The sequence below is a fragment of the Clarias gariepinus genome, chromosome 27 (genome assembly GCF_024256425.1).
Source record: "Clarias gariepinus isolate MV-2021 ecotype Netherlands chromosome 27, CGAR_prim_01v2, whole genome shotgun sequence".
Lineage (NCBI taxonomy): Eukaryota > Metazoa > Chordata > Actinopteri > Siluriformes > Clariidae > Clarias > Clarias gariepinus.
The window spans coordinates 16,872,459-16,892,465 of record NC_071126.1 but is presented as its reverse complement, the minus strand read 5'-3'; the positions used below and the strand labels follow the sequence as shown (position 1 = coordinate 16,892,465).

Here is a 20,007-nt window from a genome sequence, read left to right as displayed (position 1 = left end):
GCTCTCTCTCTTTTGGTTCTCCAGACCATACACATCCAACAAGTCCATTAATCGCTAAACCTCCTGAACTCTCAGAGGAGAAAAAGCTAGCAGCAATTAAATTCTCTGGCAGCGCTGTAGGTAAGTTGTTCAACACCACGATGAGCTCAGCTTGGTTTTTTAGAAGTGTAGACATTTTTAGATTAACATTAAACATTGTATTGTCATGCAGGTGACGGGTATAGCAGCTCTGATTCGTTTACATCAGATCAAGAGCCTATTTCATGTGCTGCAACCAGACAGAGGTAATGAACATCAGTGTTTTAGTTTTATATAATTTTTTTTCCTTCATAACTTATTTCCACAGTAGGAGAACAGTTTCTCTTTATCCAGCGGTTCATTTAAAATTTGATTGATTTCAGCCCTGAACGATTTCATCCTTTTTTTTTCCTTTCCTTTTCAAACTCACTTGTTTACTTTTCAATCTGATTTTGCCAGATGGGTCACATAATGATTATTTTACATAGCCTTCATAACCACGTTGCAGTGGTAGCTTAGTGGTTAAGGTATTGGACTGCTGATTGGAAAGTCTCAGGCCTCTTGAGCAAGGCTTTTAACCCAGCTCATATGTGTAAAGAGATAAATGTAAAATCTGACAGATGCCATAAATGATCCTTATAGGGTGATCAATCAAGTCCAGAATATTAGTGTTGATATTTGAGGAATTGAATTGAATAGTTGGAAAATGTTTATAAACAATTTACTATTTTATGAAATTTATTTTTACTTAAAAACTTTGACGCCAGGTAGAGACATAATTTGCTTATACAATTTGAGCATTCAATATGTACTGTATTGATTATGTCATAAATTTTAGGTCACTGTTGTTTTCGACTTTTTTGTTTTCCTAGTCTACTTTCTTAGCACTATATTTCATTCATGTATAATAAACAAAAATGTGTAGCACCATGACACAGCTGATGAAATTGGGCAGGCATTTGGAAAAAGGTTCTACAGTACTTTTATGCTCGCAAAGATGTGTCTTGCTTGTTTTGAACACTAGTGTGTTTTACAGGTCTTACTCCGGGACCTCTCCTGAAGGTCTGAAGGTCGTGGCCCCTCCCCCTCCTCCTCCCCGCCCTCAAGCTCATTCACGCTCTTCCTCTCTAGACATGAACCGGAACTTTGCGACCGTCACTGCAGGTACACATCACACTCGAGTACACCTCTACTGAGGGCAGCCAGCTTTTCTATGTTCATGACAAATATGAAACTCAGACTCGAAATGTTTAATTCCTCTAGGGGCTCAGCCGCAAGCTGGAGTGGTGGCTTTTCCTCCTGCAGTGCCTCCTCGGCCACTGGCTACACAGGTACACGTTATTTTATTACACATCCCCCCAAAAAAAACGTGAATCATATTTGAATTGTCATGGTCAAATTTCAGTGTGATAGGTTACTTCAGCATTCAAGATTCAATATTCAGCTGGTGAATAACCTAGTCACTTGTTAATATTGAGCATTTAATATTTTTCATAGCCAGTCTTATTGCAGAACATTTGAAGAAATATAGACTGATCAATATAACCATTTAAAAAATAATAATAATAATAATTTCTCCTCTATTATTGAACATTATTTTATCGGGTATCATTCTGCCCTGCACGTTGTTTTTTTGCCTCAGACATCAGTCCCACACGGGCACCGTTCAGTAGATGGTGATGGTCTTCCAGCACATTCTAGCACTTCGCCGCAGCAGATACCTGAACAGCCCAACTTTGCAGATTTCAGCCAGTTCCAGGCGTTTGCTGTGGAGCAGCCGGCAGATGAAGGCGAGAAACAGCAGGAAACTGGACAGGTGGGGATGCAAGAGAGCTTCATACTCCATTTGCTGTTTAAGGATCAGGCTTTCTTAACTTTTTGTATCACAGTTTTTAGATTTTAAGTATATAAGATATAATTGACATGGAGAGAAGCAGTCCTGTCAAATTGGCCATGTGATGTCCTTCAGTTAGTGTTACATGCCTAGTGTGTGTAGCTTTAAATAAACAAGTATAAATGATTTAGGAAGGAAACGTCCTCACATTGAATCTCTCACATCCAAAAAGTGTTTTATTCCACTTTTACCACAGCAATTTCTCAATCCTATGCATTATAAATGGTAAATCAAGTTTTTTTTTATTTACCATGTTTTCACCAGGTTCTCTTTTGTCATACCGTTAAAATTTACTTAAATTTAAATTAACAAGAATCTCGCCATGTTCCTGAGAAACCACAAAACGAAAACTGCTTGAGAACTTGTCTGTTATAAATTTTTAATAAATCTCTAATAAATTAGAGAGAGTCATCATATCAGCAGTTAAACATGTTTTTAATGTTCGGCAATTGCAAATGTAATGTTTAGTATCTGCCTTTATGCAGAATTGTAAATGCAATAAGTGGGGATAAGTTATACCAGGGGTCATGGTTTTAGTCCAGTATTTTTATCACCCTGATCTGATTTCCTTCCCTTCCTCCCAGTCTAATTTACATCTATATTGTATACATATAATGCACTTTTCTTCAGCTGACAACCAACCCCAGACACACACGCACACACACACACAGACTAATTAGCTATAATCTCAGCCTCAAGTGTGTTTTCTTTTCCCACTTATCTCACTCTTGGTCTCTTGGCACTTTTCTTCGCTTGACCCTGCCCTTAACAATAGACCACGCCCATTACCCCATAGACTTAAGCTCAGTTTCTTTAGCATTTCAACTCAACTGCCATAATTGCCATCTACCACCTTTAAGCTATAATCAATAGTTATTATATAGTCATTATTTAATGAAGTATTCACTATTATTATTTTGATTGTGAGCTACCACATTCACAAAACAACCTCAAGGAAAAGTTAAAAGCTGATTGTTAAATAAGTGCTATTGAGAAATTGTGCTACTTGTGATCTGATTAACCGTTTCAATGATCAAGAGATGAATAATTTATCAAAATAGTCATTTAGTTGCAGCGCTTCTGTTTGAGTCTCAGGTTTCAAAGTTATTGCTTTTGTTTTCATGCAGGTAGAGAAATGTGCAGAGACTGCTGTACCTATAAGAGCAGTGAAGAATGAAACTCAGCCGGAGGAACGGCCTGCGACCACTGTGAACTCTGTAGGTTTCTCCCTCTTTGTCGCTCACACACACACGTGCACACATGCTGAAAAAGAATTATAAATTGATTTTGATACAAAATGATGTTTCTAATAATAATAAAACATATGATATAAATTAATGTGGAGACCTAACAGAACTTCCTGGTCTTAAACACTAGTAATGTGGATATAGTACAGCACATTTCACCTTGTGCTTTTATTAGAGAATGTCCTGTATATATGAAGCAGCAATACAAAATACATTGAGATAAAGTCAATCAAATGTCCCAATCCTGTTCAGTCTCATCACTATTTTGGCAAAAAAAAAAAAAAAGTTTTTATTTATTTATTTAAATCTCGCTTGTCTCCAACCTTAACAGGATACTGTTACAGTGCAATGCACACCTGATAGATAAGCAAATCACGATTTTCTTCGAAACCTTGTATTTTCTCGCAGGCCAAAGGATCGACTCCGCTGGCCCCTCCTCCCAAACCTGTCCGGCGAAGACTGAAGTCCGAAGATGAGCTCAGACCTGAAGAAGAGCACCCTCAAAAGTCTAACATTGTTGCCACTGTACTTGCCACGCAACCTTCTATACAACGGTACACAAACACACACACACAGAGGACACATGCCAAAAAAAACTTTCCCAATTATCCCAAAATGTATGGACCTGACTATTGTTGTAAGTCTTTCGGCTTAGTCTTAGTCTGCTCTAGTTTGCCCTGACTGTATGTCTTGCCTAATCTTTTCTGTCCAATTTAGGTCTGTTGGAAAGGATAAAAAGGCAATCCAAGCTTCCATTAGAAGAAACAAAGAGACGAACACGGTCCTGGCCAGACTCAACAGTGAATTACAGCAGCAGTTAAAGGTGTGTGTTAGGACGATAACACTCGTACTGAATGTGTACTGTATAGCGTGATTTCATATAGTGAAATGGACGGCCAGGTGACCGTGTTAGCCCTGAGCTGGAGGGGGCAATTAAACTAGGATAGAGAAACTAATTTAACATTTCTAACTGAAACTACACCACTTGTATATCTGTTTTTTTTTTCCAACTATAACAATGAAAGAAACTTATAAGTAAAGTTACCCAGCAATAATATAACCAAGGACAGATAAAAAAAAAAAAACACCATCATGTTTAAGGTTCCAGTGAGATGTTGAGAACAGTAACAGATTAAATGACTGCCTCTTTTGCTGCAGTGTGAAAAACAGCTGAAGAAGCAAACAAAGCAAGGCAAAGATGATTAAAAAAAAGAAAAAAGATAATGACTGTGCCGAAGATCACTTAGTCAATGTACAGTGGAACCTTGGATTACGAGCTTAATTCGTTCCAAAACATTCTTAAACCAGATTGAATTTTCCCATAAGAAATAATAGAAACTTAAATTATTTGTTCCACAGGCCGAAAATAAAACTACCTTTAAAAAAAAAAGTCAAAATTACGGAAGTGCATTGCATTTACAAAAGAAAAAAAATCTTAGGAATTATGTCATAATTATGACTTAATATCTCATAATTATGAGATCCTGATCTCATAATTATGACTTACTAACTCATAATTATGAGATATTATCTCATAATTATGACTTACTATCTCATAATTATGACTGACTATCTCATAATTGAGATAATTATCTCATAATTATGGCTTACTATCTCATAATTATGAGATGAGGAGAGGCAGTTTGTGGAAGGGGGCATTTTAGCGCATGACATCGGAAACGAAAGTTACTGCATCCTTTTGCTCGGAAACGAGGATCCAGAATTTTAAGTAAGTGCCAGATGATTCTCCGAGATACCACAAAGCCAGTTTGGATGCGTTTTAAATGCATGATTTTGTATCCATGAAGCATTCCATATTGGTTTTGTTACGTGGGGCAGTATGGAGAGCCGCACCACAAAGTGTTATGTGTATGAGAGCCCTAACGCAGGTCTTTAGAGGGGATCAGTGAAATAGGAGTTGTTGTGAGAGTGCTTATGATACACACGGGAAGGCCTTTCCGTTTGTAAATAGCAGGGGATTATTAATTAGGAACTTGTACTGAAACTGAAAACACAAAATGAACAGAGCTCCGCCGTACGCGAGAACGGACGGTGCTCGGGAAAATAAAAATACACTTTAGGTCCTCTTGGAGCATTCGCCCTTACCGAGGATTTATAAGAGAGAGGGGGGTTTGTGTCTTTTTTGTACTTTCATACTGTATTTAACCTGAGTGCGCGCGCTGGACTGATGCGTGCCACTCCCTCTTTCTCTCTCACTCTCGCCGGCGTCTCAGAGAGGCAGAGGCTGGGGCTTTGCCTCTGTCTCTGAACAGCTTACTTTGTCTGTCTGTTTGTCTCTCTTTTCTGCGGACCTGCCCGTTCAGAATATTGCAGAGTATTTATGGGTGGTTCTGCCCCTCATAAGACCCACATCGTTACAGGTTTAGCTGCTCCTGAAGGAAGAGAGCCACTTCTTGAAGGACAGAATGTGTTTTTCTTCCTAACCAGGTCTAAGCACTTTAGATACCTGTGCAGTGTCATCAGGATCTCATAATTATGAGATATTAAGTCATAGTTATGACACAAGTCCCGTGATTTTTTTCTTCTTTTGTGAATGCAATGAGCTTCCGTACAAAATAAATCCTGACAGATAAGTGTTTCCGTTTGTGTGCGTGCGTCATGTGAATTTAAAGTAAGGAGCCCCTCCCCCTTTTTAGTCTTATACAGTTACCTTTCCTCCACTCAAATTAAGCTGCACTTTACCTTTACAGAGCAGTGTTTCTGTGTAGAGCAGAGAGGTAGGTGAGTGTGTGTGTGCGTGCGTGCAGACACTAAGAGCAGGCTAAGCCCTGAACAGGGAGAGAAAATGGGTCTTTAACCTCTCTAATGAGACTTGCTTTTTTGCTTCACACGTGCTGTACACACACGCTACAAACACAAAATAAAATGTTTTACGCGCACACACGTGGTCACAGTGTTATAGTAAACAATACACACGTACACGGATATTGATTATACCAGTGAGAGATGAGCACTAAGACCCAACAGGGGAGACGATTACCCACAATTCTGCAGCACAAGAAAGAGAAAAACCATTGGCTCAGTTGTGAAAACGCGACGCTTGGTGTCGCAACAAGAAGCGCATGCGTGATACATGACACCCGGTACTCGTAAACCAAGACTTGTCTGTTTTTTAGGTCAAAATGTTTTAAAATCTTTGATCGTCTTGCGGAACACTTGCAACCCGTAACCCGCGTTACTCGTAATCCGAAATTTCACTGTACTTTACAAATAGTTAATAGTTTGAATTTTTTTCCCCCACTTTATTCACTGCTAAGATTTAACCCTCACATTTCTCTACAGCTCAAAGTTAGGAATTTCCGACTAAGAAATGAGTGTGTAATTTCTGCTTACAGATTTAAGGTTTTTCTTTAATTTTTTGTTGTAGGACTTGTTAGAGGAAAGGATATCGTTGGAAGTTCAACTGGAGCAGCTGAGACCTTTCTCCCATTTGTAAGAGTGTGAAAAACAACAACAAAAAAAAAAAGTCATGAAAAGCGACAGGAAAGGTTTGACAGATCCTCCGGGAGGACGCTCATGTCGGCACTCTTCCTGCTCCTCGTCTGGCTGTATGAGGAAAGACTCTGCTGCTTCCTCCATAACGCTCTCACACACCCCATCCTGCTCTGTTAGAGAGACTGTCCTCACAGCCGGGGGGTAGGAAAATGTAACATTTTGGCACTTTGAAGAAGCAGGGTGTGAGTTAAATAGAAATGTCAGTCCTCTGCCTGTGCAGCACACGGTTTGCTCTGCTATCATGGGAGTATATGTTCCTGGAGGTTGATGGGAAGGTGATGACGCCCCCCGGCAGATGTGGGCTGATAATCATGCGAGTGCAGGGGAGGACCGATTATTTTGGGGGAGATCACGCTCTGTTTTAGAAGTACGTTCAAGAATGATTGCTAGACACTCGTTCATGTTCTTGTAAGCTCCCAAACATGCCCTTGGCCAACACCAATATACGTGTTTGTGTGCGCACGTGTGTGTGTGTGTATGTATGTGTGAGTGATGGTTAATAAATATAAGGCGTATAAACACAGAGTTTCTCAGCTCCGGCCCTAAAGGTTACTGCTCAGCATATGATGATGATAATGATGATTAAAGATGTGTGTGTCAGCAGAGTGTAAAATGTCGCCATGAGTGGAGTTGAGAAACACTGGAATAATGCATCCAAGTCCGCTCTGTTTTCTTCTTTTAACATCTGTGGTAGTATAATGTTTTTCTACCTTGTACAGTCATTGACCCTGTATAACGGATCTTTTCTTTTCACGACTCCCGCACTCATAAAAGCATTTCCTGTATGGCACAGAACCCGAGTGAATCGTTTTTTTTCCTGTTCCATCAGAACAAAAAAGAGAGAGCGACCTGAAACTGCACTTTCTTCCTTTCTGGCTTTCCTTTGTTTGTCTGTATTTTACCCTGTACACTGTGCATGTCGTTCCTATTCTTATTTGATCTAAAACAGCTCTTAAAATCCAACCACTTGATTTGTACGTCTATTATCTTAACTAATACTAGAGTTTTACATACTTTCTCAAACTTAATGTCCTAAGTGTTGAGTTAGTTTCTCGTTCTGTTTATCCCTCCCCCCTTCCCCAAAGCTTTGCTCCTTTCATTCAGGATTTTACACTAATATCTACTACCCCCCAAATGTTGAATCAGTGTGAGCCCTTTTTTTTTCCTCCTGCTGTTCAGGTCAATGTACTGTATAAGGGGTTTGTTGTATATTGTATGATACACACCTTTTGATCTCATATGTAAATTTGCATTAATTGCTGACTAATAGCAAATATTCTATTTAATTGCTTATATTATGGCTGTGGGATCATAGATGTTTAACTGCATGGATGTATCTCTGCAGAATGAACTAGCAGCTGTGTGATTTTTACACAAAATAAAAATGGCACAATATTTTAATAACTTTTTCCTTTGTCGTGATTTTGAAAACAGGTGATTAAAAAAAAAAAAAAATTCGATTTATGTTGGCTGGATGCAGATACAAGTACAACTGCAAGCGCTTAGTGTTCACAAATCTTGCTTTTGATTTTATTTAAAAGATCAGCACTGGTGTGTAGAAGCACTGGTGTGTGATTTTTCTGGGTATAGGTAAAAAGCCCATAAATTATTTCTTTTGCAGATGTGTGGTTATAGCATATTGGTCACAAAATAATCATTAGCCCTTTAGCCTTTTTTATGTGTAGTTGAACTGATTTGCTCAGATTTTTTTTTTTTTTTTGCTAAAGGTTGCCCACTAGTGGAAAGATGGAGCCTTGTTTCCCCCTCCAATCTTTTCCTTAACTTTCAGTCAACAAAATGATTGTCGCCTGCCTGTGAAGCACAGGCACCACGACGAGCACCATTGCAAAACTTTATTAATCACACAATTCCAGCAAAAAAAAAGTTTGAACACGCCTCCAATTCCATGGTCTTATCTGATTTCTATTTCATTCTAAAACAATGCTGAAGATGTTTATCCAAAATACACAATAATCTCATTTGAACAGTTTTGACATGTATCTGCTACTTCTGCTCTGTAAATCCTTCATAACGCTTCAAATCTGAGGTGCTGTTTGTTAATTTGTGATTTCTAAAGCTTTTAACTCTAAATGAACAACTTCTCAGCATCAGAGGTAAGATTTGGTCTTGCTTTCCTGCGAAAGTCTTCATGAGAGCCAGTTTTATCATGGTGCTTAATTTGTTTTGCAAATGCACTTGACCATACTGTTTTCACGAGAACTGTTCAAGAACAGCTGACCTTTGTGTCGTGGCCCTTAAAGCTCTGAGCATTTTAGTCATTATTTGTTTTGCTGAATTTTTTTATTATATACAGTTGTGTTCAAAATAATAGCAGTCCAGCACCAGTAACTAGATCAATAATTATTTTCAAGAGAAATTATATTTCTTCATAGTAAATAATTTACTTGTAGGTGTAGTGGAGTAATAGAAAACCAACAGACCCAAGAGTCATGACTTACAGTACATGCACTTGATTCTGTGTAATTGAATCATTAATTAAAAATGGGCGTGTTCAAAATAATAGTAGTGTGGAGTTCAATTAGAGAGGTAAATTATTCCGTGAAAAACAGGTGTCAAACAAGTTCCCCTTATTTAAGGATAAATGTAAAAAAGGTTGTCCTGTGCATTTCTCTCTGAAAATAAAATGGGTCTTTTCAGACATTGTGCAGAAGAACAGCGTACTTTGATGAAAAAAAGAGATGGAAAAACATACAAAAAGTTTGTTTAAGCATATCAAATGCTTAAAAATGGAGACCAAAACCAGAAAGACGTGGAAGTAAAAGGAAAACTACCATTTGAATGGATCGAAGAATAACAATATTGGCAAATTGACTCAGCCACTGATCAAAAGAACATCTAAAGTTACCTGTTAGTACTGTTACTATTAGAAGACGACTATGTAAAGCCAAGCTATCAGCAAAAAGTCCCATTGTTGGGGAAAAAAAGACGTGCTGACGAGGTTACAGTTTGCCAAAAAACACATTGACGGGCCTAAAGAGAAATGGGGCAATATTTCGTAGACTGATGAAAGCAAGATTGTTCTTTTTGGGTCTAGAGGCCTCAGACAGTTTGTCAGGGGACCACCAAACCTTTTGTCAAAGGGCACCATGCCCTTGAGATGGGTGTTTTAAGAAGACAATGACCAACAAGATTGTTGTTATGGAGTGGCCAGCCCAATCCCCAGACCTTAATCCAATAGAAAACTTGTGGGCTGACATTAAATAATGCTGTTCCTGATGCAAAAGCAAAAAATGCAGAGGAATTGTAGCCTGTAGTACAATTGTCACAGATGTGAAGCAGTTCTCAGAAAGCATGGTTATACAACTAAATATTCGTTTAGAAATGCACAAGAAAGATTAAACTTCAAGCATTTTTGTTTAAACTGTAAATTCGACCCCAAACACACTTTTTTTAAGATGAGTGATGACACTGCTATTTTTTCGAACAGGCTATTATTTTTTTTTTAAACTCATAATACATTTAGCACATTTTTCTTCATGTTGTGATTCAGAATAGAACGTGCAGGGTGTCCGATGCATTCGTGTGATTTAAATTAAAAGTTATTATATGGATATGGAGCTTTACTCACTTTTTTTCAACACACTGCTATTATTTCGAACACAACTGTACTGTACATATACAGGGCTCAGGATTGTGCAGCGTAGAGCGACGCATCCTTTTTTTCAGCACGAAGTAGGTGATGAACAAGATGATGAACTGAATTTTGGTTCATTTTAACCCAAACCATGACTGAACAAAAAAAATTGAAAATGGGTCACATAGTCAAAGAAATATCCCAGGTGCACATGTTTACTTGTTTTTATTGTTGTTTTTCAGTTGTTTCTATTACCGAGAAATAATAATATGCTAATTAAGAATGTTTTACATTTACATTTTGCACTCGTTCAAGCGCTTGAATGTCAAGGCTTCCAGATAAGTATTTTATGTACTCTGTGTGTGATTATATATATACTGTATATATAGTGAGGGGACTGTGAGAGCAGCTGTATTTCCTGAGTTACCTGTTAAAAAAAAAAAGCAAGGTCATGACATCATTTGCATATAAAGCGAAACATAAAATTAGCTGGTTTATTTATACATTTTATTGTCATTTCACCAGTTGATTACAGAGAAATCGGAAGCCTCAGGATCTTGTGATGCCTAGGCACAGGATGATACAGCAGGAATTATGCTAGATAGAGAACACCCAGCTAAGTAGTACAACAGCTATTGGTACTTTGTGAGATAAATGCAGGAAGAGCTTTTAACTGTATTTATGTGATGTTTATTGGGTCGATTCTTCCACGGGACGTTCCACCCGTCCTCCTTCATGATTACTTAGCAACACTGTAATAAAAGAAAAAGAAACAGATTTTGAATAGTGCAACAGTCAAGTGATGCAGCGAATAAAGCCTGGAGGAGAGAAATGTTCTGGAACCATTTGTGCCGAAGTACTCACACGGTGTTCTGTTTGTATCGATCCAGAGCCTCCTGAGCCACCACCTCTGAGAACTTGGGGTCGGTCCAGGGGATTTCTCCTGGCACGGTGAAGCTCATTTCTGGCTCGTCAAACAGTTTAACGGATACCTTGGTGTCACTTGGCTTCTCAGGGGTCTCGGTATCCTTACAGATGATCTTTATGAAAGCAGAACATGGGATTACATCCAATGTAGATATGACGCTGATCGAGTCTGAAGTAAGATGGCATCGATGTCGGGACTCACCGTTTGGATTTTGAAGATGTCCTCGTCATTGGTCGTGTGGTTGGCGAGCGAGGACACCCAGCTGAACTGATTCCTCAGTGTATCCAGCAGCTTCGAGGTATTGAACATCTCCTCCTCAAAGTTCCTCAGGAGGTTGTTGTACTCCTTTGTGAATCTCTCGGCCAAAGCCAGAGCCTGTTCCAGGTCCTTCTTGAGTGGACCTTCCAGAGGTTTCTTCCCGGAACAGTCTAGACAAGAGAACCATGTTTAGCATTGGGATAGAAGGATGTGGCAAAATGTAGCAGTTTTATCCAGTGGTGACAGTCTGCTGCAAAAAAATGCATTGATCTTTATCCCTGTGATCGACTCTCTATCCTCTGCTCCGTCTGTCAGCAGGGCTACGTTCAACAATGATTCAACTCTCATATGCCTGCGAACATTTTGCTAGCGCTCTTGTTATTAAACGCAGCCCTTCTGTCCCCTTTCATCACATTCGCTCTTATAGACTCAAACATGCGTCCACAGTAAATGTACTACATTTTTCGACCGTTGTTAAATTTATCGTAATGACGTTAAGAATTTCCATTTCTCTTTTTTTAATAAAATTTTTTATTTTTTTTTGGTAGCTTTTGAAACCCGCCCAGTGCCATGCAACCCAACATTTGTCTTAGTTGAGCTGGCTAGCTAGCCAAAGTTTACCAATGTCAGAAGAATGCAAGAACGTTGATAACTGAGAAGAAATCGAAACAGCCAAATGAAAATTCTTTGAAGTTTTCTCGCTTCCTGCCCATCTAAACCCTGCATCATCCACATCACATGCCAGCAATAGAGAGACAGAGTTAAGCAGTTAAAATCCTCAGGTACAGTCATCCCAGCTGGACTTCATCATCATCATCATCATCATCATCAGACAATACTAGCAAATCGCAGGTTTCTTGTACGCATAGCGCCAGTTTAAATCTGTGTTGCTACATGAGGTTGTCTGGTTATGTTATGAGAACAGTTACATTTTGGCTTCTAAAATTTCGATTTGGCTCTTAAATATATCAGGTTCAGATTTATATTTGTTCTCAGTGTCATGTTGCTGCATTGCTTCAGAAATAATCAACTGTTTGCTGCTGCTTGAGCAGCTTAGCTGGATTTAAAAAGAGGCTTATTTCCTGAGAGACTGATTAAAAACCAGCGCAACTGCAGATTGCAAATGAGAGTCTAACACGGGCCGTCTTAAGTCCGCGTTATGCTCCGTCAGCAGTGCTCTTACCAATAACTGCAAAAAGCTTCAGGCAGCCTGTCTGGCAAGCCAAGCTTATCGACAAACACGCACGGTGGTGGAGTAAACAGGAAGTTCACAGGGCATGTTTTGTTGGCTGTTTAACCAAAATGACACCAGACGTCAACTGTAAGAGTGATGCTGCAGTCTCTGCTGCCCCATCTTAGTATTTCTGCATGCGTATTGTGGTTTTGTGGTTTATACAAACTTGAATGTTTTCATGATGCATTTTAAATCAACCGATTGCACGTTTTCTTAACCACTTGGTTAACGTAGGTAATAATTTGTTTTACAACTAGAAATTATTCCAGAACAAAAGATCTGTCAATAACATTGAAAATCTGATTCATGTAGACGGTGCATTTCTAATAAATCAAACTCAATTATAAATGACATCCAACCAAAGAAATGGGTCAATGATCAGAGTTCAGGAAATAAAACCACTTATTGATTTTTAGGGTCAAATACATGTTTCAAATAGCTATTTGTGGAATAAAAAAAAAATGCATTTGCATCGTGTTTCCCGTAGAGGGGTTAACAACTGCTAAGTCAAACAATCAAATCAATTTTATTTGTATAGCGCTTTTAACAATTGGCATTGTCCCAAAGCAGCTTTACACAATCAAAAGAATTATTCCAAAGACATTAAGACTCACCTTCTATACCGTTTTATCCTGTATTCTGGGTCATGGGGACTTGGAGCCTATCCCAGGAGGCTTAGGGCACGAGGCAGGGTACACCCTGGACAGGGTGCCAATCCATCGCAGGGCACACACACACTATGGGCAATTTGGTAACGCCAATTAGCCTAATCTACATGTCTTTTGAATGTGGGAGGAAACCCACCAAACATGGGGAGAACATCCAAACTCCATGCACACAAAGATGGGAATCAAGCCTGGCCGGGAATCAAACCAGGACCCTGGAGGTGCAAAGCGACTGTGCTAACCACTACACCACCGTGCGTCAGAATTTCTTCCTCGATTTATTAAACTTTACATTTTTTTTATTACACTTATTATACATGAAAGAAAGGTTAGCCTGATACACATGTCTTAAATATGAATAGGAAATGTTGTGACACTGAGCTCACCTATGTGCTGGATCTCCTTGCACTTCTCACACTCCTCCCGGAGTTTGACGCAGCCGGCGGAGTTGCGGCGAATCTCCCTGCAGGTCATTTTATCGTTCCCGAACGGCTTGGTTACGATGACATCTTCGCTCACGTTGCCGTCTGCCCAAAAGCAACAGGATGTACATCATAAATAACACCCAACTCTTCTTATGAATCGTGCACTATTCAAGTGCATCATTAAAAATTAGGCAGTAGGCAGTGCAACTTTCAAATTCCCACTAGCACAGTAACTTTACAGCTTGTTTACCTTGAGAGGGAAAGTTCAAATCACCGCCCATGAGTGATCCGAAGGCCTCTTGAGTCATCTGCATCATCGGCTGGAACATGCTGTGGAAGCCAGGGAACAGCGGGTCATGGAAGAGAGACCTGTAGATGCGCGAGGGCCTGCGGAACCACGTGGGCTGGTGCAGGGAGCGCATATGGTCAAATACTCTCATGCTGTCCATGAAGATACTGTCCACACCGTCAGACACGTCAGTGTAGCGCCGCTCCAAGTCCTCGAAGTGCTGCTTCTGCTGGTTGTCCTCTTTCTCCAGAGTCTCTATGTTCTGACCGTTTATCCAGATGGAGAAAGGCGAGGACCGGTTCAGGAACTCTTCCAGCTGAGACAAAAGGTATACAGACAATATGTAGGTGTTACTCTGTCTTATACTAATGCACCATTGAAGTCTGAAGGTGCTGGTTTCTATAACAACAGCTCTGATGGTTTGCAAGACAAATCGCAGGTTTATATAAATGAGTTGTTTCTGTAGCAAAATCCTGTACAAGAATGATAATAAGGGAAGCATGACGTGCGCGGGTATATAACAAGGCAAATGTACATATGGAATTCTTAAAGTGAGGACTTTATCTATTATTTATGAATTTATAAGGATGAGGATAACCAGGGACCAGCTGATTAGGTATTACGATAGGTGCCGATTTGCTTTGTATTGTGATGCTGCATCACGATTTTTATAAATGTCATAATTTTATATAATTTTTTCTTTTTCAATTTTGTTACAATTCTAAACAAATTTAAATAAGCAGCTCCTACCACACAGGATGCTGTGCTGCCAAATGTGTGAATTGTTTATAGTGCACCCCCTGTTGGATTATAACTGGAACTGCAACATTTTACCATAGATTTTATATTAAAATAAACTGTCACACTAAAGAATCACAATATGTGACTGGAAGTAATTTCTTTTTGCCACCTCTGAATTTACGGAAGAAAAACTTTCACTTTTTCATGTTGTTTTTAACTTGTGTGGTAAAAAGAACTAACTTGTCTAACGGACCATAAAATATAGTCTATTTGGTTTTCTTTGGTCTTTTAAAGCAATTATAATACATTTCTTATATATAATATTTAAATATGGTATATTAATTAATAAATAGAATTTTTTTTATTTCGAATTGGATTTATGTATATAGATTCCTAATTTTCTAATTTAAATATACAGCTTCCAGTAATTATACGTAGTCCTGGTTTCTATTACTTAATACACAACGGGGGAAAAATTTTTTTAGCTTTAGCTTTGATTTCAGCCAAAAATTGAGGCTTTTCCCTGATGAGTATCAGTAATAAGTGTTTTTTTATGAACACACAACTGATTAGTCCCAATCCTGTAAATGCTCTCACTTTCACTATTAAACATTCCTATGGTTTCTATAGTTTATGTTTTTTTTTTTTTTTTGCATAAGTGATCTCCAATTATGATGTTTATTATTTTGATCACATTTCTTCATCAGATCTCACCTGTCGACCCACCAGCCCAGAGCCGCTGCTGCAGGTTCGAGAGTAATATCTAATGCACGTGTTCTTCAGGCACGGCTTACACTCCTCCCACAGGGCTCGCGTGGTTTCGTCACACACCGACTCCTCCTCGTTCAGCTTCTCCTCCATCTCCTGGGCGGCCTTTAGAGCATCCTAATGCACACGATAAACCGGGAGGTCTAGCAAATCTCCAAACTGTTACAATCTACATAAAATCAGAGCCAGTCTGAACATCTCCTCGAACCTCTTTCTGCTTCTTTGTTTCCTCCAGCGTTGACAGGAAGTTATCGTGATCTTGCTCTGACCTCTCCATCACTGTCTTCATCTCTTTTACACCATCAATGGCATTTTCTATCTCCTTATGCACATATTTCTCCCCAAGCTGAGAGATATCTGTAGACGCACAGCTACTATCAAGCACTGGCTCTAACAGATCACTATTTTAACTGCACAGAGACGACGCCGGTTATACTCACGTTTGAGGTCGTCCTTGGAGGGGAGAAGAATACATTCAGCGGAGATGTAGAAGAGCCAAAGGCCCAGCAAAGACCAACCTACCCTCATCTTCAGCAAGTTTTCAGATGCAGGAAACACACTTAAGGTAGGAGAGAGAGAGAGATGTAACATGACCTCACAGTATATTCATGGATATAGAAAACTTCTCATTGGTGATGCTCTCCATAGCAGATAAGGAAAAGAGATTAATCGTAATCAGAAAAAGGATAAATCCTCTCATTGTCTATACTCATATATCTCACACGACGGGCAATTTGGGAAGGCTAATTACTCTAACCTGCATGTCTTTGAAATGTGGGAGGAAACCAGAGAACCAGGAGGAAACCCACCAAGCACAGGGAGAACATGCAAACTCCATGCACACAGACCCAGAAGTGGGAATTGATCCCGCACCCTGGATGTGCGAGGCCACGCTAGGCTAACCAACACTAAGCTACTGTGCAGCCTCTAATGGTATCCTCAAAATAAACATAGATAAATAAAACATTTTTAATGCTCTTAAAAATGAGAGTGATTATAGTTAGCATGTAGGTCAATGTATCACCAGCTTACGTAATACACTAATGTACTTAATAAACTGTATTTCATATGTAGTCATAGATCACTTTAGACATATTTATTAGTGATAACAGGTTGTTATTAGAGCAAACCTAAAAACATAGGTGGTTATGGCTGATTGGTGTGTGGTGCCTGCACTAATCATGCTGTAGTCTTTTAAACCACTTGTTGAATGTTCCTATAGTATAAAAACATCATGCTATCCTAAAAAGCCAAAGTAAAACATAGAAAGACGGCAACATGTTCATGAATGTCGAGCTGGCTCCGAGCCCATTGCAGTTGTTCCTGTGAACATTCAGCGAGTGGAACGCCTAATCCTTGAAAATCCGCTTGCATGTTGCAGGAACTCCGCTGGAAGTTATTGCCACACAGGGATTTTTTTTTCTCTCTCATAACCTTGTTGTTATTCTGCTCAATTAAACGTCCTGGTATGACTTGAACGCCTCTAATATATATATATATATATATATATATATATATATATATATACACACCTTATATGATTCGATTACTAGAATTCATGGTAGCTATTCAGGTAATTAACTAGATAAACTAATCTACTTTATCTAGCTATAATGTTCTGTTGAGTCTAGCTTAATCTAATATAGCTAATATCCAGATAATAACTAGCTAGATTTAGGGAACAGGTGTCTACTGTTTGTGATGACATCTATTATTATCATCGTCTTTTATACCTGTATGATACATGATCTCCATGCATCGCCATACATACTCCATTGATTATAACATTGCTCTACACTACTTAAGCAAATTAACAGTATGAAGCTAGGGAAACTGTAGGTGATCTGTCATTTCTGTGGAGTTTTAGTGCTGTACTGGAATTATAACATCAGCGGAGTAGTCAAGCATGTAGTGTAATATCTAATAACTGTTCTGCATTGTATTATAGCCCAAATCCACCAGCTTTAAATGACCTGTGTCCTCTGTTTAGATTGGATTTGAAGGATTAGGGCTTAGATTTGTTTTTGTTCTGATTTCTAAACAGACAGAAATAAGTACAGAAGCTTAATCTTCAATCAATCTTTTGGGTGTACTCGGTGAATTGTTTTTCTAACGGTATCAGCAGAAGACGCTTATCGTTTCCCTGCCACCACTCACAATCCATCTTGATGAGCAACTGAGGATTAGTCAGGCGCTCAGCGTGCACTGCGAGTGCTGTTATGCTGAGAGAACGCTTGCTCACTGTGTCGCAGCACAGATGACCTCCGAGCCTTTGCCAGATCGATGCAGAGAGCTGTGTTACATAAGAAGCACACAAGTTCTCTGCATCGACTGTTTACAAAAATGTGAACAATGCAAGCTGCTGGCTGCAGAGTCCACAGTGAAAATACAAATCACACACATCTGGCCTAAGAGGTGTGTGTGACGAGGTGAGGTGTTAGTGTGGCTTCTACCACAGCGATGCTGAATTCTCAATTGTTCAGATTCGTTTTCTATTTATGGCCGTAATTTAATTCACAGGTTCACGTTGATGTGCTTATTTTAATACATCTCTATAGTTACTATAGCAACGTGACTTGTATAACAGATGCCTCAAATTGGTCTGAAACTAATAATAAACAAGGTCTAGTTGTTGATGCAACCTCCTCAGATCTCAGTCTGATCGAGCTCCTATAGAAGTATCTGGACGAACTAGTCAGATCCACAAAGGCCCCACCCCGCAGCCCAGAGCACCCAAAGAATGCGCTTCGGTGCCAGACACCACAGCACACCCCCAGAGGCCCTACACTGCCACACCCCGAGGGGCCAGAGCCACCCTGGTGGTACAAGGGGAACCCAAGTGGGGCCTGCACTAATCAAGCTTTAAACCACCTGTTTTTCTTACTTGTTTTTATTAATGTGGTCCTTATATCATATTAAAATATATAAAAATATGCCACATTTCTTACAAGACATGTTACTCATTTATGCATCTGGGAAAAAAAAAATTATGGGAGGGCAGGCTTAGCTGTTTCTCTCCTCATTGTGCGGTGTGTGTGTGTGTGTGTGTTCCATGGAATTCCAGTCAGTGCTTTAGCCGCCTTTGTTTAGTGACCTCAAAAACATACAGAAAAAATTATCCCTAGCAACTTGTCTCCCTTTTTCTTTTCTTTTTTTTTCGGTGACGCAGTTGGCCCCGCATGAGCTCGGACGGACTGGAGGCGTCCTGATGAACCTGGCTGCAGTGAGTGAGAGAAAAAGCATAATGACATGAACCTGCTTTGCCCTTCCACTATGTCATGATTTGGAGCCGAGAGTCAAATTCCCCTCAGCACTAAAAAATCAATACACATTCACCTCGGGGAGGGTGAGCAAGCAGACACGCTGTTCAACCGTCTGTGTGTAGCTAAACAACTACACAACAATGCAAGAGTTAAAGATTAAGTGATTATGTGATTAAAAATATCTACTTTTGTAGATCTCAATAAAAAAAACATTTTACTGCAGACATAAATATTTTACTAGATTAGGATTAATAGAATATACATGTTTTGGTACTTTTTAAAAATATAAATGATATAATAATAATGCATAGTGCATAAGTAGGGAGTAGTATTAACATAAACAAAAACACGTGTTATTCCCTGCAAACGTATTTGCAAAATGCTATCCTAATCACGTCTATATCACGTAATATGTCTATATATATATATATAATCACGTCATATGGCTATATATATATATATATAGACAATGAAGTTTGTGTCCTCATATTCACATTCAGGTCTCAAGAGGACATAGTACTGTATATAGTATAGCAAACCGAGAAAAAAAGGGTGGGGGAGTGTGAGAAATATAAAAGTTATACGTCATACAGGTGTGGGATATGCAACAAATAAAAGCCTTGCTTATATTTTTATTATTATTACTAGTAATATTTTTACCAGAATTAAATGTGTCATTTATGTTGTTTATGAATGGAGTCATTATGGGGCACTGCAGAAACTGAGGACATAAACATTCCCGCCCACTCATGCACAGCTGCAACTTATTTATGTGTATGATCTTAGCTCTTATGACAGAAGAATGCAATATGAAAAACAAAAGTGCTCAAGACAATATCTTATAATATATCATAATAATGTGTCACTGTATCATCATCATCATCATCATCATCACCATCTTAACGTGCAACTTAACAATTTATTATTCTTATATTTATTATGAAAAATGTTTAGTGTCAATGCTACTACTATTATTATTATTATTATTATTATTATTATTATTATTACTGCAAGAGTTGGAATGCGGGAAGATCAGGCGCGCTTACCGAGGCGTCTGTCGCGCAGCTGGATCCGTGCGTCCTCCGCTTCCCTCCGCGCGCGCGCTCTGTTATTTATACCACGAGGTGGCGACGTGATTCAGCGCGGGAGAAAGCACCCCCCCCCCC

General features: G+C 39.1%; 2 protein-coding genes across 3 annotated transcripts in view; one reads left to right on the top strand and one right to left on the bottom strand.

Moving 5' to 3' along the window:
* reps1 (RALBP1 associated Eps domain containing 1) overlaps positions 1-8,079 on the top strand; it is a 29,897-nt gene extending 21,818 nt beyond the window's left edge. For both annotated transcript variants that reach the window (XM_053489026.1, XM_053489025.1), the window contains 9 exons: positions 25-120; positions 212-284; positions 1,055-1,182; positions 1,282-1,349; positions 1,661-1,834; positions 3,040-3,129; positions 3,568-3,713; positions 3,877-3,982; positions 6,548-8,079. In XM_053489026.1, the coding sequence (XP_053345001.1) occupies positions 25-120; positions 212-284; positions 1,055-1,182; positions 1,282-1,349; positions 1,661-1,834; positions 3,040-3,129; positions 3,568-3,713; positions 3,877-3,982; positions 6,548-6,616 (950 nt within the window). In that variant the 3' untranslated portion in view covers positions 6,617-8,079. The remainder of the gene's footprint in view (positions 1-24; positions 121-211; positions 285-1,054; positions 1,183-1,281; positions 1,350-1,660; positions 1,835-3,039; positions 3,130-3,567; positions 3,714-3,876; positions 3,983-6,547) is intronic.
* A 2,659-nt stretch (positions 8,080-10,738) lies between these two features.
* Positions 10,739-20,007, bottom strand: clu (clusterin). Its single transcript, XM_053489382.1, has 9 exons — positions 19,888-20,007; positions 16,019-16,137; positions 15,787-15,935; positions 15,525-15,695; positions 14,031-14,385; positions 13,742-13,882; positions 11,400-11,626; positions 11,135-11,310; positions 10,739-11,022 (listed from the first exon to the last, which is right to left on the bottom strand). Exons 2-9 carry the CDS (start codon positions 16,104-16,106, stop codon positions 11,010-11,012), a joined length of 1,320 nt encoding a protein of 439 aa, XP_053345357.1. The 5' UTR covers positions 16,107-16,137; positions 19,888-20,007; the 3' UTR covers positions 10,739-11,009.